Source organism: Protomyctophum parallelum (genome assembly GCF_964188405.1).
Source record: "Protomyctophum parallelum genome assembly, chromosome: 19".
In the NCBI taxonomy this organism is placed as follows: domain Eukaryota; kingdom Metazoa; phylum Chordata; class Actinopteri; order Myctophiformes; family Myctophidae; genus Protomyctophum; species Protomyctophum parallelum.
The window spans coordinates 17,000,870-17,024,617 of NC_139717.1; the positions used below are offsets into that span (position 1 = coordinate 17,000,870).

At 44.8% G+C, this 23,748-nt stretch overlaps 2 protein-coding genes across 4 annotated transcripts in view; both read left to right on the forward strand.

Moving 5' to 3' along the window:
- The window catches only part of asap2b (ArfGAP with SH3 domain, ankyrin repeat and PH domain 2b), a 46,266-nt gene extending 33,495 nt beyond the window's left edge, over window positions 1-12,771 (forward strand). Inside the window, exons 21-29 of one of the 3 annotated variants that reach the window (XR_014570763.1) lie at window positions 1,626-1,733; window positions 2,907-3,183; window positions 5,795-5,899; window positions 6,340-6,601; window positions 6,956-7,014; window positions 7,360-7,442; window positions 9,261-9,380; window positions 10,414-12,201; window positions 12,265-12,771. Coding sequence is in view for 1 of the 3 variants with exons in the window: in XM_083790356.1 (XP_083646482.1) it covers window positions 1,626-1,733; window positions 2,907-3,183; window positions 5,795-5,899; window positions 6,340-6,601; window positions 6,956-7,014; window positions 7,360-7,442; window positions 9,261-9,380; window positions 10,414-10,488 (1,089 nt within the window). In the remaining 2 variants the exon portion in view is untranslated. The other 2 variants (XR_014570764.1, XM_083790356.1) reach the window with 2 other exon arrangements.
- Window positions 12,772-17,337: 4,566 nt separating this feature from the next.
- LOC310876800 (trypsin-like) lies at window positions 17,338-22,954 on the forward strand (the record flags this gene model as incomplete). The annotated part of the gene is made up of 5 exons (XM_083790454.1): window positions 17,338-17,392; window positions 20,013-20,169; window positions 20,837-20,978; window positions 21,285-21,539; window positions 22,353-22,954. 5 exons carry the CDS (start codon window positions 17,338-17,340, stop codon window positions 22,503-22,505), a joined length of 762 nt encoding a protein of 253 aa, XP_083646580.1. The 3' UTR covers window positions 22,506-22,954.
- Window positions 22,955-23,748: the final 794 nt, after the last annotated feature.

Here is a 23,748-nt window from a genome sequence, read left to right on the forward strand (position 1 = left end):
ACCCAGTGTGAGGAACTGGTGAGTTGTGGTGGTTATACTGTGTCACACACACCCAGTGTGAGGAACTGGTGAGTTGTGGTGGTTATACTGTGTCACACACACCCAGTGTGAGGAACTGGTGAGTTGTGGTGGTTATACTGTGTCACACCCAGTGTGAGGAACTGGTGAGTTGTGGTGGTTATACTGTGTCACACACACCCAGTGCGAGGAACTGGTGAGTTGTGGTGGCACATGGTTATACTGTGTCACACCCAGTGTGAGGAACTGGTGAGTTGTGGTGGTTATACTGTGTCACACCCAGTGCGAGGAACTGGTGAGTTGTGGAGGTTATACTGTGTCACACCCAGTGTGAGGAACTGGTGAGTTGTGGTGGTTATACTGTGTCACACCCAGTGCGAGGAACTGGTGAGTTGTGGTGGTTATACTGTGTCACACCCAGTGTGAGGAACTGGTGAGTTGTGGTGGTTATACTGTGTCACACACACCCAGTGTGAGGAACTGGTGAGTTGTGGTGGTTATACTGTGTCACAGACACCCAGTGTGAGGAACTGGTGAGTTGTGGTGGTTATACTGTGTCACAGACACCCAGTGTGAGGAACTGGTGAGTTGTGGTGGTTATACTGTGTCACACACACCCAGTGCGAGGAACTGGTGAGTTGTGGTGGCACATGGTTATACTGTGTCACACCCAGTGTGAGGAACTGGTGAGTTGTGGTGGTTATACTGTGTCACACCCAGTGCGAGGAACTGGTGAGTTGTGGTGGTTATACTGTGTCACACCCAGTGTGAGGAACTGGTGAGTTGTGGTGGTTATACTGCGTCACACCCAGTGCGAGGTACTGGTGAGTTGTAGTGGTTATATTGCGTCACACCCAGTGCGAGGAACTGGTGAGTTGTGGTGGTTATACTGTGTCACACACACCCAGTGTGAGGAACTGGTGAGTTGTGGAGGTTATAGCCACACTCACATTCTCTATGCCAACGTTGTCACTGGGCCTGTCGCGGTCAACACGTATAGTCACCTGACCGCAATGATTTAATCCTTAGAATGACTGATTCTACAAAGGCCTTCTAAATCAGTGTTCCTCAAATCTTTTCGTACCTCCAAAATGATATGTACTTGGTCGCCAACCCCCGTCTGCAAATGTTCAATATTTCTTGAATACTGTTAACAAATAGCAGATAAGCTCGCAGTGCGGCACGAAGTGGTGCACTGTGAGCTTGTACTGTATATCTGCTAGCCAGCAAAAATCTAAAGTGACACAGATGCTTTCCCAGTTTTAATGGCCTTTAAGGACTTTCACATTTTCTTCTCCCCACACTTTAACAACCCAATCTTGTTAGGACACACAGACATACATACAGGACTTACCATACATAGATACCACACATTTTGTACAAATCCCCCATGTTGAAATCCTCATGCAAAACTTGTATGGGGGGTACCTGTCACTAAATATTTTCAGATGGAGGGGGGTTTCGTGGCCAACTACATTTGGGAAGTCCTTGACGCGAAACATATTCTAGATGACCTCTCTGTTGCGAGAGTGACAGCAGCAGCTTTTTTAAGGTTTTAAAAGACGAGGTTGTAAATAATGCCGTGTGTTTCTGCGTCTTTCTTCCAGCTGATCCAGGCCCAGACGGGGAAGTTCAACGTTCACGTTCACGTAGAGTATGAATGGAGGCTGAGGAACGAAGACCTGGACGAGAGTGAAGATGAGATGGAGGACAAGGTGAGATCCTCTCCTCTCCTCCTTTCTCCTTTCGCGTAGATTCGTATAATTGGTACTCACTAGGCATGTAACGATATATAGTATATTAATATATATCGATATTATATCCCGACGATATGTATCTATTTATTAAAAATTTATATAGATTTTATTATTTTAGTTAGCTAGTGTGTGATATTAAATGTGAGCTGTAATCATATTCCATCATATTCACATGCTTTTGGAGAGAAATGAGACAAACTCCATGCAGTCACTTTCAGTAGTAGAGGCCTGCAGAGGGGAGCTGTATGTGTCTGTGACACAGGTGATGGTCGTTATTGATACTCATTAAGACATCAAGGAAGGCAATTATGTTTCTGCACTGTCAAATAGGTCTACATCTATCCTAAGATGCCATCAAAGAAAAGAAGAAATGTTAACTCGAGCTAGGTTTAAACATGAAAGCATGTTTACAGTTGTTGCACAGAAATTAAGTAATTTTACAAAAGTAATGGTACTTTTGCAATGTAGTTAAATCAAAATTGTGAGAAAAGCTTGGGGGGGAAGATAAATCATTTGTCATTTGTCTGGAAAATAATTGTGTTGAAAATATCGTGAAAAATCGTATCGCGAGTTGAGTGTATCGTTACATGCCTAGTCCTCACTAATGCTCAAGATGCTCACTTTGGCCCCTTTTCCACCAAAATAACTTTGGTTCTAGAACTGGTTCCGTTTTAGATTCTTGGAACCATGGTGCTTTCGTGGAACCACCGGACGTTTTTTGTTTGTTCCCCAAACACCTTTTCTAGGGTTCTGAAACAATTGATTTTCGGTGGAAAATCAGGTTCAATATTAGGCGGGCGGAAAAAAAGGAACCGAAGCGGTTCAACCCCCGGTGGCAAAAGGGGCATCAGTGCCTCAGACGAGGTTCATGGAGTTTCTATTAGCTTTCTGTAGATTCCCCATTATTGTCATCGGCAGGCAAGTTTCTAATCCAGCGCACCAACGAGACACAGCATGAGTAGACAGAAATGGAGCCATCTGAAAATGAGCATTCGTGAAAATAGATAAAGAACAATCACATAAAGACAAAGGTTGAAAATGTGTGAAGTCCTGTACTCTGTCCTGGAAGTAAAGCACTAAACCCTGAGTACTCGCTCCACCACCGCTTCCGCTGTTCCCTCCTCCGTGCAGCCGATCCCCCAGAGGAGAGAGGAGCGTCCAGTGAGTTGTTTCGTCCCCGGGGGGACGACGGGGACGCCGCTGCAACCCTCGCTGGCGGCTCTGGCGCGCGACGCGGCCTGCCTGGCCCGGGACAAGCAGCGAGCCAACGCCCCCGCGGACCACCGCGACCACCGTCCCAGCATGATGCTCAGCAACGAGACCTACGGCACCATGCTGGAACTCAGCCCGCCCCCGGTGGGCCCCGGGGCCGCCCATCCACCGCTGCCGCCGAGAGTTCCCGCTAAAGGTTGGTGCCTCTTATGTCAGAATGGGATGGGATGTGGGACGATAATCTAAATATGCTTAAAACTTAAAATGCCACTTTTATTAAACACTTGTACCCCCCAGCATCCCTATTCTGGGTGGAACGTTCGCCAAACAAATAGCCGATCTACAAGCTCACGGTCGATTTGTGAGCATTGTTCATTTACGATTTTATATAAATGACAATAACATTTATTGTACTATCCCTAGTCAGGGTTTCCAAACGTCACAAATTACGTGGGCAAGTCAGGAAGTGAAATCGGATATTACATTGGAAGCCACTGCCACTTGTGTGTTCGAATCCACCGTGGCGCATCCGGGTTTGTCAGTGGTTCTCTATGTCAGTGGTTCTCTATGTCAGTGGGTCTCTTTGTCAGTGGTTCTCTATGTCAGTTGTTCTCTATGTCAGTGGTTCTCTATGTCAGTGGTTATCTATGTCAGTGGTTCTCTATGTCAGTTGTTATCTATGTCAGTGGTTCTCTATATCAGTGGTTCTCTATGTCAGTGGTTCTCTATGTCAGTGGTTCACTATGTCAAGCGTCTATGCCAGTGGTTCTCTATGTCAGTGGTTCTCTATGTCAGTGGTTCTCTATGTCGAGCGCCTATGTCAGTGGTTCTCTATGTCAGTGGTTCTCTATGTCGAGCGCCTATGTCAGTGGTTCTCTATGTCAGTGGTTCTCTGTCAGTGGTTCTCTATGTCAGTGGCTCTCTTTGTCGGTGGTTCTCTATGTCAGTGGTTCTCTATGTCAGTGGTTCTCTGTCAGTGGTTCTCTATGTCAGTGGTTCTCTTTGTCGGTGGTTCTCTATGTCAGTGGTTCTCTATGTCAGTGGTTCTCTATGTCGGTGGTTCTCTTTGTCGGTGGTTCTCTATGTCGGTGGTTCTCTATGTCGGTGGTTCTCTATGTCGGTGGTTCTCTTTGTCAGTGGTTCTCTATGTCAGTGGTTCTCTATGTCAGTGGTTCTCTATGTCAGTGGTTCTCTATGTCAGTGGTTCTCTATGTCAGTGGTTCTCTATGTCAGTGGTTCTCTATGTCAGTGGTTCTCTATGTCAGTGGTTCTCTATGTCAGTGGTTCTCTATGTCAGTGGTTCTCTATGTCGGTGGTTCTATGTCAGTGGTTCTCTATGTCAGTGGTTCTCTATGTCGGTGGTTCTCTATGTCAGTGGTTCTCTATGTCAGTGGTTCTCTATGTCGGTGGTTCTCTATGTCAGTGGTTCTCTATGTCAGTGGTTCTCTATGTCGGTGGTTCTCTATGTCAGTGGTTCTCTATGCTGGTGGTTCTCTATGTCGGTGGTTCTCTATGTCGGTGGTTCTCTATGTCGGTGGTTCTCTATGTCGGTGGTTCTCTATGTCAGTGGTTCTCTATGCTGGTGGTTCTCTATGTCGGTGGTTCTCTATGTCGGTGGTTCTCTAGTCTATGTCAGTGGTTCTCTGTCAGTGGTTCTCTATGTCAGTGGTTCTCTATGTCAGTGGTTCTCTATGTCAGTGGTTCTCTGTCAGTGGTTCTCTATGTCGGTGGTTCTCTATGTCAGTGGTTCTCTATGTCGAGCGTCTATGCCAGTGGTTATCTATGTCAGTGGTTCTCTATGTCAGTGGTTCTCTATGTCAGTGGTTCTCTATGTCGGTGGTTCTCTATGTCGGTTGTTCTCTATGTCAGTGGTTGTCTATGTCGAGCGTCAATGCCAGTGGTTCTCTGTCAGTGGTTCTCTATGTCGAGCGTCTATGTCAGTGGTTCTCTATGTCAGTGGTTGTCTATGTCAGTGGTTGTCTATGTCAGTGGTTCTCTATGTCGAGCGTCTATGCCAGTGGTTCTCTCAACGTTTTTGGCCGAGGGCACATAATAATGTTTTCATCCATGGTACCCCTCTATGACAGATGGAAAATAACTTCTACTTGACGTGAAACCACAATTGGAACACCAGTATCCCTATCCCGGGGGGAACATTCACCAAGAATATATATATATATATATTATTATATATATATTATTATTATTTTTCTGTGTTTTCGGTGTCAGTGGTTCTCTATGATGTCAGTGGTTCTCTATGTCAGTGGTTGTCTATGTCAGTTCTCTATGTCAGTGGTTCTCTATGTCAGTGGTTCACTATGTCGAGCGTCTGTGCCAGTGGTTCTCTATCCCGGGGGGAACATTCACCAAGAATTATATATTTTCTTTTCCTGTGTTTTCGGTGTTGTTTGAAAAAGAACACACAATGCAATAAGTATAGAGTAAAGTGGTTAGACTGACATTGATGAATTTCCGAATAGTATATCAATGTATTCTGTGGCACCCCTGGGGACCGGTATCCACTTTGAGAAACCCTGTTGTATTACGAACACGGAAGGGGAAGCCCGGGGCCAGGGAGGGTGATGTCACTGTATCACTGCACATAATCCCATGGGCTGGGGGCACCTGTCAGCAGGGAAGAGTAGGACAAAGTCCCTACGTCCTCCCGGTGGGGGCTCCTCACTGGTATACGACGGCAGTGACCACAATATGGGTGGGACTGCATGGGGAGGAATCGATTTGGCAAAAGAAAAAGGCGTAAAAGATACAAAAGAAACATAGTAAATAACCCGAGACCACTGTGACAGGTCCTGGACATAACAAAGCCGCTGCCATGGAGACCGCAGGAAGAGAGAGGTCTTCGTCTGACCCTCCCAACCCTCACACCCCGGAGAGGAACATGTCCATGTATGGTAAGCCCTGTCTGTCTGCGTGGTCTGTCTGTCTGCGTGTCGACCATCGGGAAAGCTGCCGATATACCGGAAGGCCTCGAGTAGGCCAGTCTATGCCATTCTGACACCACGCAATATATCACATGGTATTTCATTTACAGTAATAGTCATGAATTGATGTTGCACTACTACGGTTTTGAATTCTTACCATACAATTTTACATTCAGTGTCCATTTGGTTCCATTTGTACCCTCTCCGGTATGTAAGCTAAGATGGCATTGTATGTTTGGAGTGTATTTGGTATAATATGTTTTTACGCTTTCCTTTTAAAACAAGTTTTAAGCTTTGATGGTACGCAAACTACGCATATCGCCTGGAAGACGATTCCAGTGTGCTATTGACCTATACGATACTCTGTGTGTGTGTGTGTGTGTGTGTGTGTGTGTGTGTGTGCGCGTCAGTTCTTCCCCCGGCGGTCCCTCCCCCCCCGGTGAGCAGGAGGACCAGCACGCTGGACCCCAGGAACACCCCCCTCCCTCCGCTCCCCCCGGCCGCCGTTCCCGCGGCAGCACCGCCGATGGGACCGCCGCCGCCTCCTCCGTCCGCCGCCGGCGCGGCGACATCGCCGTCGTTCAGACAGCCTCCTCCCCCTCCGCCCGTCCCCGCTCACCAGAGCGGACGCAGCGGCGCCGGACCCAAGAGTCCCAAAACACCTGCTGTCGGGTAGGTGCCGGTGGGCGTTGAGACGCGGTGGACGTACTGTAGATTCAAGATTCAATTCAATGATTTATTTGCCATGTCAACAAGTTGACAGGAATTTGTCTTGGTTCATACTCTCTGTAGCCTGTTATCCACTGATTTGACCCGTTTATGTCATGGTCACAAAGCCATATACTACTGAAGAAGACGCATTCATTGATGGATAATTGTTTTAACCACTGACTCCTGTCCTGTACATGTGCATTAACCTGGTTATAACCACCCTCCCTTGGAATCACATAAGGGAATTAAATGTTTTCAAGGGGGAGTGGTTAACCAGGCTACTGTGTGTGCGTGTGCGTGTTTTGGTGTTTTCAGCTTGGGGCAGAAATTCCCCAAAAGACCTCCAGTTAGGATGAGATCGTTTGACAAATCAGGTACACACACACACACACACACACACACACACACACGCACTAAACTAAATGTATGGCATGTCCATTTATTGATGTGTTTCAAACGTGATGTAAATAAATGCCATTTTATGTAGATATTTTAAATGAATGCTTTGTTGAATACTCAATTCTGAATGATTGGTCAATTTCACTGAAAGTACTGCATTCATTTACTTGAGTAAAAGTATCAATAGTCATACTGCTACATTCCAAAACCAAAGCCCAAACTAGATGCAGACAGGGTGATTGGATACAGTGTGCGTTTTATTGATTGATTGATTGATAAAAATCGAGTGTAATATAGATCATCTGTTTTGTCTCTTGCAGCTTCGGGTCCGGTTCATCCCAAATCCCCTCAGAACTCCAGTCCCACCTCTCCTCCTACACCCAAACCCAGAACCAGCATCCCTGTAAGCTCACACACGCACACACACATTTTACCTCATTGAACGCCAAGGACTTAATTAACGTGTTTTTCATGAAATCCCGTGGCACCAGGAACGTCTTTAACGTGTTTTTGAGCTTTGTATTCATTAATAATCGTATCGCTATTATTTAACAACGAGCCAATGTTAGTGGCTTAATACTAAATCCCGGTTACCGTGCAGTTAAAATATTAATGCTTTTGAAGACTATTAAATAGACGACGATCACATTAGCTACAGACGATTTTCTATAGAGGGTATACGCGTGACATCATCATCAAACCCGGAAGTTATGCAGGAATGCCAACGATTCTCGTTTCGTATCGAAATCGTATTAAAAAAGTGACCTTCGTATCAAAATCACCAGCCGACTCGCAATATTTCACTGCATGCGCACGGCCGTCCGTTTGTTCACCCCGGAACGTTTCTCACAGGATGAGTTTCAGCCTGTCGGACCTTATATGCCGGTGCACAACCCAGCCTGTAGCTCATTGCGGTGCCATCATCAGAGCAGACGACAAACAACACACCCAAATTCACCCAAAGGAAGAAGCCGTTCATATCGCTGTTTATATAGTATGGTTGTGTACAATAGCGGAGTGAAAGGTTCCATATGGGGCTGCCTGGAGTCTAGACTGGCGCTGGCCTCCACACTATGGCTGCTTCGACATGTATATGGCATCGAGACGAGGACCGCAGCGCAAAGCTGTGTTCGGTGTGAGACATGAGGCAGCCATAGCGTGGAGGCCGACACCAGTCCAGCCCATGGAACCTCTCCCTGAAGCTGCTACATTAGAGCGCCGGAGTGAGCTCCTTTAGAGGGGGTAATGTTAGTCCCGAGTCCCGACTCCAAGTATAGGAGTAGCCCTGATACATGACTGTGAACAAGCCATGTGAACCATGGCTAGTATAGGAGTTACCAGCTAGCGCCCCTCAAAAACAACTAGAGGCAAAAACAAAAGCTAGTGGCTAGCTAGCGCCCAGCCGCCCCTCAAAAACAATGTTTTATTGCTTAATCTTTAGTAGTCACTATTTATTGATTCACTGGCATACCTTTGAAAAAAATGTTTCTCACTGTTATATTGAATATTGATATGCGATTAAAATGTGATTAATTGAGATTAATTAATTATAAGGCCTCTATTTAATTAGATTAACATTTTTAATCGAGTCCCAGCCCTATTTTAATTCTTTATTGTATTTAGTTACTTAGAGTAGAGCTTAACAATAATGTTGTCATCTATCTCATCATTAAAGAAACATCTCAAAATGATGTTAGGACATAAAACCCATATTATTGTTGATGCTATTCTCATTCTCATTTGTTATTAGTCAAATAAAAGTGACTTATTGCAGAGAAAGTATTTTTCTGCAATAAGTGTTTTCTTTACAAATCAAAACATTAGCCTAAATTAATGATCATACAGCGCTCTGCTGAAAATAGGAGGTTTTTAAAAATATCCATTGAATCGTATCGAATATCGAATCGAATCGTGACCTTAACATCGAAAGTTGAATCGAATCGTGGATTAGGCGAATCGTGACAGCCCTACTACTGAGTGGCAAAAACCGACAGACGGACGGACGGACAAATAGCTGTCTGTAGGAGTGGTTGCACCACACCACAGTGACCACACACTATCACACAAAGATATAGCCGCCCCCCCCCCTGTAGAAGACCCCTCCGAGTATACATTGTGTGTGTGTGTGTGTGTGTGTGTGTGTGTGTGTGTGTGTGTGTGTGTGTGTGTGTGTGTGTGTGTGCGTGTGCGTGTGCGTGCGCCTGCGTGCACTGAGCATCAGAAACAGCGCCCCCAGAGGGTGAAGGCCATCTACAACTGTGCGGCTGACAACCCAGATGAGCTGACGTTCACAGAGGGAGAGGTGATCGTGGTGGACGGAGAGGATGACCCGGAGTGGTTGGTAGGTTCCATTGTTCACTGTTCTACTACCATCTAGTGGTTGGTAGGTTCCATTGTTCAGGTTCCAACAGTCCCGACAGGCATTAGTCCGACACCATACCCAAAACCCAACCCTAATGCAGACAGTGGCCTTGTGGTTAGAGAGTCCGCCCTGAAACTGGGAGGCCGGGGTTCGAGTCATACCAAAAGACTGTAAAAATGGGACCCAATGCCTCCCTGCTTGGCACTCAGCATCAATGGGTTCGATTGGGGGGTCAAATCAACTAATGAAAATGATTCCCGAGCGTGTCACGGCTGCAGCTCCACTGCTCCTTGGCTCTCCAAGAGATGGGTCAAATGTGGAGAACAAATTTCACTGCAGTAACACTAACGTGTGTGACAAATCATACGACTTTGACTTTGAAACCAAACCTTACAGGAAGCCACGGGTTAGTTTTTACCTGCCACGCTAGTTGGGAGCCACGTGTTAGTTTTTACCTGCCGCGCATGTTGGGAGCCATGGGTTAGTTTTTACCTGCCGCGCATGTCAGGAGCCACGGGATAGTTTTTACCTGCCGCGCATGTCGGGAGCGATTGTATTCGTACTAATGGCTGTTGGACTGTTAGTATTCACCCCGGTACCACTCTGGTTCTTCTGCCACCATGGATTTAATTAAAAAAATGTGGGAACTAAAACAAAGAAGTTTGGCAACCACTGTAATCATGAACACCTCAAAACCGGTAAAGCATCTGTGTCATTTTAGATTTGAGTTAAATCACATTCTTTCATACTTTGGCTATTCAAAAATAGTCAGATAATGTATACAAGCGAATAGCGTGTCAGTTTGTGCTGCGCTATGAGCTTGTAGAGCGCGCTGTGAGTGTAACAAATAGAACCATTTGCACACTTTCAGAGTTATGGGTGTCCGTGGAATCTAATGCATAACCAACTTGGGGGTCCTTGACATTAAAAGGTTTGAGAACTACTGATGTGATAATTGTCGCAGGCCTGTGTCTTAACAACGTGTGTTTCATGTTGATTGTGCGTGTGTCAGATCGGCCATATTGAAGGAGAGCCCACCAGGAGAGGAGTGTTTCCCGTCACCTTTGTTCACTTCATCACAGACTGATGACGTCACTTCCTGTCACCAGGATGGAACTTCCTGCATGCCTCTGCCGGCTTGTACCAGTTATATTCTTGTCACCACAGTTACGTTTGTTACAAAACAACAAACAAACAAAGAACATTCTGGTTGACATCTTAAAAATGCTGTGAGTGATATTTCTTTATTTTAATTTTTTGGCTCTATATTCATACAGTAATCATTGCTATAGATGGAGTGTATGTTCAGTAACAGGGGTCTCCCTAGCTCTGGTCCATAGCTCTAATGTCGTTGCATTTAGAGCTATGTTACCGATGACTTCCGGGGCTCGCATGAATGCAGACCAGCCTCTCGTCTAATAAATAAACGTAAATAAAAAGAACGTTTTTGCTACTCACCAATACAAAGGCGGGTTGTGTCATTAGAAAGCCTACTTTCCTTAGTGGGAGCACTCCGAGCCCCCCACCACACGCATAAACGGTACTTTTTCCAACGGAACAAAAATACTTTTAGTTACTCCACCGATATTGCCAAGAGAAAACCTTCATAGAGGATATTTTTCCTCTTCAGTAAACGGAAAATACATTTTCCGGTCGGGATACCCAGTTCATCCAATCAGGAGAGAAAGAGAGAGACAGCCTGGGCACACTTTAGATTCCATGCACGGACAGAAGAAGCTGTGTTTGGCAGAATGCCGCTGGGGCAAGCTTTTCCGGGAATCTGGCCGACGCGGCAACCTGCCGCGTGGGTGGAGCTTCTTTTCCATCCACCAGCTGTCTAAAAACCCGGAAAAGACGTCGGGAGTCAGCTTCCTTTGGCCGTGCATGGAATCTTAGATGTGCCCATACCCAGAGAGAGAGATAATTCGTACAGGATACAGGACGTGATGAAACACAGCCAATGATTGGAACAAGCTCATAACTTATCTTTCTGGAGCAGGCCACTCTCCTGGTTAGAAGACATTCTCAGGCACGTGCAGAGAGTGTTAGAGAGGCAGGGGCTGAAGTCCCATAAGAGACAACTTTTGGCCCAAAATAGCGAAAATAGCAGATCTACAAGATCATTAAGAGCTTGTAGATCAGCTACCCTGCACTCTTTACTGGAGACGTACGACATGGATTTCAAAACAAATTAGTTCAATGCTGCGTTCAAGTCCTGGAGACTTTGGGGGGGGAAACAAAAACTCCTGAATGCTACCTTCCGGCATGGCATGGAAAGGAGAGGAGGGCATTTGCATTTGTCTAAAGAAGCTGAAGAGAGAAAGAGAGGGGTGGGGGGGGGTGTCGGTTACTGAACAAACACTCTATATATAGCAATGATTACTGCCAGCACATAGAGCTTTGACTTTTTAACCAAAAAAGGAAAATCACTGACATCACTTTTAACATACATTTTAATTAAATTGTGATATTATCAAACATATCGGACAGTCTGCATTTCCCGAAATGAAATGCATGCATTGAATTGAGTCTGAACAGAAGCGGAGATAATTAAAACACGATCCCCACCAGACCAAGGGTCATCGCCATGTTAGCTTGTGGTGGACACATTTTTGTCATAATTCCATTTTTGCCACAAAATATCAGCCCTGAATGACCATAACAGGTCTGTAACTCTTGAGAGAGTGACAAATGGAACCAAATGAACTCTTGGCCTACAGGTCCATTTGGTTCCATTTGTACGCTCAGATTTAAGGGGGTCTGTGAAAATAAAATAAAAGGTTTAAGAACCACTGTCCCAGTGGACTCCTAATGTGCCATGCATGTGTCATTGTGTCATACATATTCCGAAGAAAACCTGGAGATTGACATTCAGTAATTGGGTCTTATAAGAACATTTTAATGCCATGTAAAAACTAAACATCTAAAAAGTCTTGCCATGGACACATTGGTGACCTGGCCCTACACCAGGCATGGTATTTTTGTACGTTTGGGTCCCGGGGGTCCCTTTCCTAGAAATTGATTATTGGAGTCCAATAAAGTACAATATTTGACTTTTTGGTATTGGGAGTGAAAGTAATACGTATTTGTAAATGAGGACAACCGTACCTGTTTTTCTTTTCTTTTCTTTTTTGTGAATACACGTACGCTTGTTTATTGAGCTGCTATGGTACCCTGCTAATATACTGCAATAAAAAAGAAATAGACACATCTCTCATATTAGGATGTCAAACAGGCTAAGGGGTTGCAGGGTATGTCAACATTAATGTGTATATCAGAGAATAAACAAACATGCATCCAGCTAGAATCATTGATGTGTCACTAAAATGTGTTGAAATGAGTGTTTGGTTACATGCAGATTAAAGATACATTCCTCCTGATGTAAATATTAATGGTTTTACACTTCTCAATCTGCTGATACTATAACGCCCAAACTTTCCAGAGTTATTTTTTACCCTCCTTTTCTCCCCGATGTAATTGTTATGTCAAATCATTCCTCCACATACACATAGTTTGTGCCGTCACTGCAGCTGATGTATCCTACTGACTCACCTGCCAGTGAGGAGCCCCCACCGGGAGGACGTAGGGCCTTCGTTCTACTCCTTCCACCCAACACTCCCCGCTGACAGGTGCCAGAGCAGCCAGACTACTATCACACTGTAGTGTGGCCGAAGGCAAGGTTTTTTTTGCCACCGGTAGATTTGCGTCTAGCCACTGCGAGGCTAAGGTCCCGCCCCCAGGCCGTAGAAGTAAGTGCTGCAGCCTTTCTTATCACAGTCTCCACGTACTGTATGCTACTCTGTCAAAGTTCTGCAGTAGTTGCATGCAGAGTTTGCAAACTGCTGGAGCAAACCAAGTGAAGGCTACAATGGAAGGGGGTTCAACACTTGCTTCCTGATGTAAATCATTTGAAAACAATGTGAAAAGGGTGGGATGTATTCCTCAGCCTAGTAGGAAAGTCTGTGAAATATTTCGCGTAAATTGCATACTGCGTTCATTTGAGGCTTTTTGTTCAAAACGGGCCAATCCTGCAAAGTTTGAAAGCCAATATTGGCCAATTAGGATGGAATCTGAAATATCGTATAGATCCGTCTTGAACACATGACTATAGAGATAGTGTGTATCAATTTGCAGATTTTTTGGACAGAATCTGGAGGAGTAATTTTCAATGTAACCAATGTAATGCTGGTAACCAATCTGAGAATCCCATCTGCAAATATTCGGGAAAACAGCGGGAAAGACGTAGTCTGTCTTGAGAGACTAGCTGGTAACAGACGGACGGACGGACGGACACTTACACACACACGGACAGAATCACACACGCACGGAGTGGTGGAGACCAAAGTACATGAACCCGTGGACTTGGCACCTTCTACCGATATCGATGTCAGACTTCGGTGCTCTATAACCCCTTGCATGGCAAATAACCAATCAATGCAAGCTATAGCCATATCTTCCTTTGGGGTTACATGGCAGCAGTGTTCATTTTGACAGCCACATTTAATGTAGTTTGTCTAGTTTTAGTTAACCCAGCAAGCACGGTCAGGACCTGGACCAATTAGTGATGTCTCGATTGGGGCCAGATCAAGTCAAACCAAGACTAGTCAGATCTGGCCCAGAATATCACCTGATTTCAACCAACATAAGTTCTGCCCACTAAGACAGCTGGATGAATCAGAGAGTGTCCGATCGAGGCCAATCAACTTCAGTCTAGGCTACTCGGATCTGGCCCAGAATAAGCTATAGGCTATTATTTCAACTGGCGAAGATGGCATAAAGATAGTCCTGAACGTCACTGGCTTCCTGGGAAGATATTAATCAACTTAAATCTACGTTGATTTTGTTGACAAAAAGTATTTAGACAGGCTTTGGTGGTGCCGTAATGCCTGATTTACACTTTTGCGTGCCGAAAATGCGATGCGTCGTAGATTGCTTGTAGATCGGCTATTTTCAGAGTGCAACACCCGAGCGTAACCAAACATAAAAGGACTTGTCTTTTTGTTCTACTGGATATCGTCTCCACTAGTCCCTCCTAAACATGTTGGTCTAGTCTTTATTTGTTGACAAAATTGTCAATGTCTTAGGTTCATCATAGTTTAGCAGCAAACGTGGCACTAACTGGCAAGATGTGCAGTATTGCCACTGTGATTAATGTAGAGATTTGGCTGTGAGCCGTCTGGAGTTCATCTGGGTCAAAGGAAAATGATGAGCTTTGGCGGTTTACCGTATTGTGAGGCACACAGGGAATATAATATATATCTTCAGTGTTCAGAATTCCATTGGGACTATGCTACACCGTTTCATTCACCCTGGGGGAGGTCACCTCATTGTCAGTGTTGTTAAAATGTGCTCAGACAATCATCGCTTGCTGCTGCTCTCGACGTAAACAGTCAAACTGTTTCACTTCATGCACAACTAGCTGTCTCCTCAGCAGAAGACCATTGGTTTCGCCGTTGTCTCATCAATCAGTATGCTTGGCTTTTAAAGGGAATATGGGAGACGACAGTCTTAATAGAGTAATTATACTCTAGTCTATTCTATTTCATCAAAATTGTACTTAAGTGCAGTACTTGAGTAGGCTACTTAATTGCACTTACTGTAGTTATTTTACACCAATGCCAGTATGTCTATGAGATCTCAATCACAGGGCCTGCTGGTAGTCCTATAAAATTAAAGAATAATGCTGCATTAATTCACACTGGCAGAAACAAAATATAAAAAGATACACAGCATTTGTAGCTCTGTCTTTATAGCTAAAGAGCTTTGTGGCTTTTGTAGCAGCTACACACATTTTGGAATTTGGATGTATCTTTGCATCTTCATGTCGCTGGCAAAAGAACGGTATAGCCATGTATCTTTGTAGCTGCAAATGTGAACGCAGCATAAAGGTCATCGGGTTTCGCCCCTAGGCTATATATAAATTAGAATCATCTCCCCTTGGACCTACAGTACAAGAGCTGTGTCCAGCTTTTATTCCATGTAGGTCACTGTCGATTGTCCTTTGAAACATCAGATGTGTCTTTGCATCTTCTTGGTGCTAGCTTCCGTTGAAAAGAATAATGGGAGCCCGTGTCTCTGTTCTGCCACTGTGGACGCAGGCAGCATAAAGGTCATCGGGTTTCACCCCTGGCTGTGGAATATTCTCCCCTTGGACCTACGAGCTGCGTCCAGTGGACATCTATAAAGGTAGGCCTACAAGAAGTAATCTCTAAAAGAGCTAAGACACCAGCACTCGCGGTCTCTTGTTTTAAGGCACTATATTTTATTATTAAAAGAAGAGTCCGCGAGTGCTGGCGTTTTCTCTTTTTGTAGTTACTGACCCGACTGCGCACCCGGTAAATGCTCATAATCTTTAAGAGAGTTGGTGTCATGATCTGTCTCTCCACAGACCATGTCAGCCTGTCCACTCCCACTTCCCCTTCCACTCTGCAGTCCCATTCACTCACCTGTCTCCAACTCCCTCGTCATTCCACCTGTGAACAATTCGTCAATCAACCTTCCCCCTATAAGACTGGACTCATTACAAACATTCAGTGTCAGTTCATAGTTTGGTGTTGTCGATGTCCCCTGTACTCCTCTGAGGTTTGACTTTTGGACTTTGTATTTCTGCGCTTTGCATCGTGTTTGTAAAGTTATTTAGGCCTACAGTTTTGGCATTTTTGGTATTTTGGCATTTTTGGTTTTCCTGAGCTTGAAGCTAGTCCTTGTTTGTCAGCTGCCATCTTGCTTTAATAAATACATCTACATTTGTTCCGGGCAAAGTCTAATTCCTTTTTTGGGTCTTGATTTAAAATGTTTGGGAGCCACTGCAGTCATGTGATGTTTGTTTTCGTTAGTTTATTGGTTATATGGTGATTGATTGACTGATTGTCTTTTTGTCTTCCACGTGAGCATCACAGAAGCTTGCCCCGACCCTCTCGAGATTCAGACGGCCCAGAGCCGAAGCCGGCGTCTCCCTTTCTATGTCTATGCTCCAGAGTGTCACTCCTGTTCTCCCCTTACGTCTACCATACCATACCATACCTCACACACACAACACACAACCACACCCCACCAATGGCTGCGAGATTCCTACTCTTGTTTATCAATCACAGCATTCATTTTGTAGGCTAATTCACCTCATACCAGTTTGATTCCATTACAACAACAAAGCTACGGTGTGATGTTCTTCCCCTATCTTATTTGATGACTGTGGATTTACAGCCTAATTGATCATACTACAGCGAGCGCCACACAAACGCATCAAGAGTAGCATATCCGCAAGGTCGAAACACTTTTGCTGTTTTTGAATCCTGAAAAGTAACAGATTTGTAGTTGGACGTGGTTTCCACCCAATAGACAATATATCCCAAGAACCAAAACAAACCAACAAGATTATAGAAATAGACAAAACAGTTGTCTTGACACCATGTTGTCTTGACTACCACGGCTTTGTCATATATCAGGTCACCGCCATTGTTCATTTGTGGGATATCTATGTCCCCCAGCCCTTTGTGTAAAAGTAAAAAGATAGTTCAACAAAAGTTGGCAAGGATGCATTTTCACTATATAAGGCACGCGGTGTGTTTTGGTCTGGTTCATTTGGAGATACCCTGAAGACTGCTGCTTGGCATGAATGTTGCTGGATTATAGGTAATATAATATTTGCTCATTTTCCGTTTTGCTCAACTTGATTAGTGGCATTGAACAAAAAATGCTAGCAAATGTGAAGAGGAATATAGGCCTATGTCCTCTTATCAGACTTGTAGGTTTATAGAGATAATGTTTCATGAGACTGTTTTGCGGTGTCGCTGACAAATCTAGGATGGTTAATTTGGGGATGCTGCGGGCTGTCAGGTTGTGATGATCGAATGCAAAGCAATGCATTATGTCGTCATGTTGTAAATCTGTACCTATGCTCTATGCTTAAATATGTTTGTTACAGGTGGAGTGAAGAATGGCTCAGGCGGTGAGACATTTGTTGTTGCTACTTTTGGCTCTCTCTGTGACAGGTAAGCTTCTTGGTTGTACTTTAAAGGATATAAACTTTCGAAACAATTTTGGGTCTAGTCTGGCTTTTGGGAGCACCCCGGACAGTTTTTTTTTTAAGTTGCTTGATTCAGTATTTAGATATGTCATATTAATTTTAACAGACACGCCCCTTTCCTATACAAACCCAAAATATCAATACAGTTAATGAAAATAATGACCCAAAACTTTTTTTTGAAGTGAAATACCGGTATCCCTTAACCCATTTAGGCCTAAATCCGAATCCGAAAAAGCCTTTAAAATAAATCATTGATAATGATTCATTCCAAAATGCTTACTTGGTGTTTAGAAGTTATATGGATTTAACTAGCCTATAATTTAGCAGAACAAAATAATTGGTTTGCCCATTTAGCAAGACCTGAGGCTGATTCTGCAAACGCTTTCTTATAGTTCTAGGGATGTCAAACTCAAATACACAGTGGGCCAAAATAAAGAAATTGGTACAAGTCGAGGGCCGGACTGTGTTTCAACACACAGGTCATTTTTGGGGAGAGGGGTAGCTGAAAGATGACCACAAGTGATATACTTTCACTGCTGATCAATAGTAGAGAAGACGCATGATTGCGCTTGCGGGCCCTTGATATGTGAAAATGCACTCGCAGTGCATTGTGGGACTTGTAGTATTATGGTGGTCCGTGCAATATACCAGAGGGCCAGTTCATAAATATCATCCCGCGGGCCAAAGATAATTCATTCACAGGCCTGATTTGGCCCCCAGGCCATGAGTTTGACATGTTCTACACACTTTCAGGATTTTTTCAAAAAGATGTTCCAAAGATCATGTTCACATCCGCTCGTGGACATCACTTCGTGCCACGCTGTGAGCTTGTAGTGTACTTGTGCTATTTTGTAATAGCCAATACTAAACTCTAAAATGATGCTTTCCTGGTTTTAATGGGTTAAAGGGACCAGGGTATATCAAAAATTCTGATCCTTTTATATTGCATGCTGTGACGTGTTTTGAGCTTATCTGCTATTTTTGCTACTTTTGTGTGACATAGAACTGATATAAAACATATGTATGTTTTTCAGAACTAAACTTTTAGAAGACATTCCTATAGAATCGTGTCCTCATGGACTTAATGGGTTAAACAGTTTGGCTAAGATTTGACACACATTACACAGACATGGGTAGAATATTTACAATGAATCAGATATCACCTGCAGGGACCGACATTCTACACGTACTGGTCTGGATATACTGTATAGGGCGTGTGAGAAATTATAGCTCTGACCTGCCCTTTGAATCATCACTTAAAAAGTGACTCAGGCAGGTTTCTATAGAGTGGCTCTATTGTGTCTGCGTGTCAGATGATATGTAAACATGTTAAAAAGATGTTTCAAAGGACATTTTAACAGTGACCTACATAGGCACAAAAGCACTAAATTAAAGTTACACAATGGTTGACTTTAGTGTGACTGTGGTCGCGTACAGTGATGAATGGTTTTTTTATTTAGGCCTATACCTCTCATGGACAGAAACAATGGACGGTGGACGCATTTCAACCAAAGAGGTCGCCCTCCTGAACGCGACGTCCATTGTTTCCTCTGTCTGTGAGACGTAAATAAAAACCATGTCAAAAGGACAGTGTTTCATTTCATGACATTATTGAGACTTAAGACTTTTATTTCATCTGGACCCGACCCACTGTTGCAGGTTCCTGTTTTTATGGGTCACGACTCGAGTAAAAAATAAATGTTCTTTTCCTACATTTAAGAAATATATCGGCCTTTTAATATTTCAAAAGATTTTATTTTGTTAAAAAAAAATATATATATAATTAAGAAGCAGTGAAAATAGCCGATCTACAAGCTGGCGTGAAACGGCACGTTATACGCTTGTAGATCAACTATTTTCACTGGGACGCTTTTTTCTTTTGGGACCTGAAAAGTGTGAGAAATCATTACACGGTTTATGTAGCGCTTAGTTTTGATGTTCTCACCAAATATCAAAGTTTTGCTGGGAAATTCACTGAAATTGAAATCGACAAACTCATGTGAAACACGCGTATTGAAATGCCTGTGTGAGATGGAGGGTGACTGATTTAAGCAGTCACACCTGGCCTGAAGGCTCATACATAGTCTGGATTTTCGGTGGTTAGGTGACCACCGAACTACAACATGACGTCACGAGCCGCGGTGAAGAGCAAACCACCGCCACCGCTCCAGCCCTTCTCTCTGTTTTTACTCACCACCGCTCAACGTTATTTCAGCTCCGGTGGTCAGCTCACCACCGGAGCGGTGGTCACCTCACCACCGAAGATCCAGACTATGAATAGGCCTTTTGTCAAACTAGAACTGGACTCAGAGCTGGGTGTGGCTGCGCACCTGTTGTGCATGGACTTGATCAAGGCACAACAGGTTAAATCAGTCGCCTCCACAAACACTCAGGAGATAGCCTCTGTCCGGACAGTGGGGAGATCGCCTCTCCTGTGTACAAGGATATTATTTTGTATAATTCCCTGCACATGAAGGAATAAAGACAAACTTAGGAAGCATGCCATGTGTTGTGTCCTTCCTTGCCCTGGGTAGTGACTACACTGTCACAGCCTGACCATATATCCTGACCCGTATTGCCCACAGAGACAACAAGGATCATCGGCGGAGAGGCGGCTGTCCCATATTCCATTGGATATCAGGCTTCTCTGCAGTATTTAAGGAACGGCGTGTGGAGACATTACTGCGGAGGGACCCTGATCAACAGCAGCTGGGTGGTGTCTGCTGCCCACTGTTGGAGGCCGTGAGTAGGCCGACTACAATTATAACGTGGGCCATCCATGCAGCGTGTGTACAGTATAGTAGACTATAAAGTAATACTTTAGCCCTGTCCTGTGATCACAGAGCACTTGTATTCCAATGTTGTGTATTCCACCCGTGTGTGTGTGTGTGTGTGTGTGTGTGTGTGTGTGTGTGTGTGTGTGTGTGTGCGTGAGACAGACAGACAGACAGACAGACAGACAGACATTATTGGAACCGTGGTGCTTTGAGGCTTCGTACACACATAAAGAACAACTGTGCTGTGCTCTGCCTCTGTTTCATGGCCGCCCCAATGCTTTTCCAATGGAAGTCACGTGGTTTGACCAAACACTTGTGTTTGATTGCCCCCCCTCCCCCATCACACACAACTGTTTGGTCAAACCACGTGACTTCCATTGGAAAAGCATTGAGGCGGCCATGGAACACGGACAGCACAGAGCATGTTCGTCTGATATGTGTGTACGAAGCCTCACAGAACCATCGACCATTTTTGGGGTTTCCTGTTCCGAACCAACTTTTAGGGTTTGGAACCAATTGTCATGATTTCGAAGACATGTGTAGAATCTGTTGTCGGGTCTCGACGGGCTAAAGTAAAACATTTGAGTACTTTTTCCACCACTGTTGGACGGTATATCTGTTTTGGTCCTCAGGTCCTCCATGCTGAGGGTGGTGTTGAGTGAGCATGACCTCACCTTGGACGAGGACGCTGAGCAGGTCCTCAACGTCTCCAGGATATTCGTCCATCCGAGGTACAACTACAGAACCTTCGATAGTGACATCATGCTCATCAAGGTATGCATGACTGGACTGTACGCCGAAGTCTGTCGTAATGTACGCACACTATACCTGGGTCACGTTTCTGAGGGGCGCTAGCCCCTCCCATGCCCAGCTGTGTTTGTCTGTGCATGTGTACCACGGAATGTGATGACTTGATTGCCTGAGCACGGAAGGTGATGATGTACTGTATGATGCCCAGCTTTGTGTGTCTGTGTGTACCACGGACATTATTTGAGTCTGGAGACGTCGGAGAGATCACATTTCTCTTTTGGGCATGAGCATCTTATCAGGCGTGCCCTCTTGTTTTGGTTCGTGTTGCAGCTTGGTAGCGCAGTGGAAGAGAATAACACCCAGGTAGTGGAGCTGCCTGAATTCAACGGTCCAACGCTACGGTACAGAACCACGTGCAAGGTGAGCGGCTGGGGCGTGACGCACGTCTACAGTTACTACCTCTCCCCTGAGCTGCGCACCGTGGACGTGAACATCATCCCCTGGTGTTCGTACTACTACTGGCGCAGGATCACCGGAAACATGCTGTGCGCTGGATCTCGATACGGTGGCAAGGACTCCTGCAAGGTATGAAACGGGAAGTCCCACAGAGGGTAGTTGCTTATAGATGGAGTGCCATGATGAATAAAAGGAAGGGACGTGAGTCACGTGACTGGACGCCACCATGGCACTCATGTCCATGTAACTGTATGGGTGCACTTCTGCCCTCAGTGCGAGACAGGTCGCTCCAGTGAATTGCAGCGGCGAATGAGGCGTCTACGTTTCTATGTCTATGGTGTTTTCAGTGTTTACGTGGAGGCCGCTCTTCCGCAACCTGCGAGTGATCCGAAGAAATAATGTGATCTAAAAAAATCCGGTCAAATGCTATAGGATTTATAAAACATTCTCTGCTTTCTGTGAAAACAAGCTATACTCAACTGCCAATAATTGAAAAACAGTCTAAGTCCAAATTTCATTCTGACCCCTCCACGAAAAGGCCTCATCCTGACCCCTTATCTATCATGTATACATTATGGATAAATAGTGTGGACTTAGACTGTTTTTCGTCTGTGGCATTCACGAACAGAACATACATAGTTATAGAACAAAATATTCTGTGGGTCTAGAAAGAGTAGTAGAAATGTTCCAAATCACTGGCAGTGTGGGCAGACTGTTCCGGAGAACCTGGCTCTGGTAGTAAATGAGTTTAGTTAAAAAGTTCCGAAACAATATCCTAACAGTGTCACGGAGAACAATAATAGGGAATTCACACTCAAATGTGCCGTGCCATTCGACACTAGAGTAGCAAGAACAGTGCATGCTTCAGGGCGTGTTTGCATGTCTCACAAAAGGAAGGACCTCTTTGTTCATCGGGTATCCTTTTCTCTTGGTTTTCTGCAGGGCGACTCAGGTGGTCCACTTATCTGCGATGGCAAGTTTGAGGGCATCGTCTCGTGGGGCATCAGTTGTGGCTACAATTTCTACCCAGGCGTGTACACTAAAGTACGGAACTATGTCGGCTGGATCCGGTGGGTGCAGGAAAACAACCCATAATAAAGAGTCGGCTCCACCGGCCCACACACCAGTTTGGTCTAGGCACGTCACACACATACAGACATCAAATGGGGCTTGAGCCCCTTCCCTTTTAACTGTCCGAAAACAAACTCCCCTCTCCAGACCATGAATGCAGCATTTACTATGGTGAAAGGAATGCAAATGACCTACTTTCCATGCCATACCCGAAGGTAGCATTCAACTTGAATGCAGCATTATACAAATGATTTTGCGCCGAAAGAATTTGTAGACTGTGTAGAAAATAAATTGCATACCGGTACGTAGAAATCTTCAGTAGCTAAAGAGTGTGTGGTGAAAATAGCAAGCTTGTAGATCTGCAATTTTTCCTTCATTTTTTTCCCTGCCAAAAGGTGCCTGATCTACCTCCGTCGACCCATGCCTGCATGTGTGTATTCAGCCCAGCCCCATCTCACCCAAACACAGTGAAATAGCACAGATTGGCAATTATGCACTTGTAGAAAACCCCCAAATCCCTACATATTACACTACTGCTGTTTTTTTTTTTTTTTTTTGCGTTTTTTGTCTTTATTGATAGGGTACAGTAATTAGACAGAAAAGGGGGAGAGACATGGGGAGTGACACGTGGCAAAGGCCGTCGGGCTCGGGAGTCGAACCCACAGCATGCCGTCCGGGCAGCCTAGGTGCCCAGACGGTCGAACTTCGCAACATTCGCCACGGCTCGCTTTAGCGTGCTCTGTGGTAACTCGTTGCTCAAGTTCGCTTGAGATGGTGCCCAGGCGGCGTCAGTCTATGGGGACACTGGAGGATTTCAATATGTACAAATTTGGGCGTTTTCTAGTAGTGTATGTACGGAATTGCCAATCCGTGTTATTTCACCATGTTTGGGTGAGACTGCGTTGGTGTATTTGTGATATCTATCCAACTTTCCTGCATGCATAACATATGTTTAATGTCGTCTGCTAACTAAAAGGGAGTTTATTATATTTAGCTCCATAATCACCCGATGTGTTGCATGATTTAATTCATTTATTCTGAACACTTGCAGTGGCTTTCTTGTTGTTGCTTTGATGTAAGGGGGTGCAGGCTTTAGTTCCGACATACTATCGATCCGAAACCTCAATCCCTAACCTAACCATAACCGCAAGCACGGGAGCAGCACATGTCGGACCATCGCATTTTCGCATCGCATGTCCCCGCGCTTCGGACCTTTTGGTGTGTCGGATCTGCGTGTGCACCCCGATGTAAAGTAGACACTGTATTA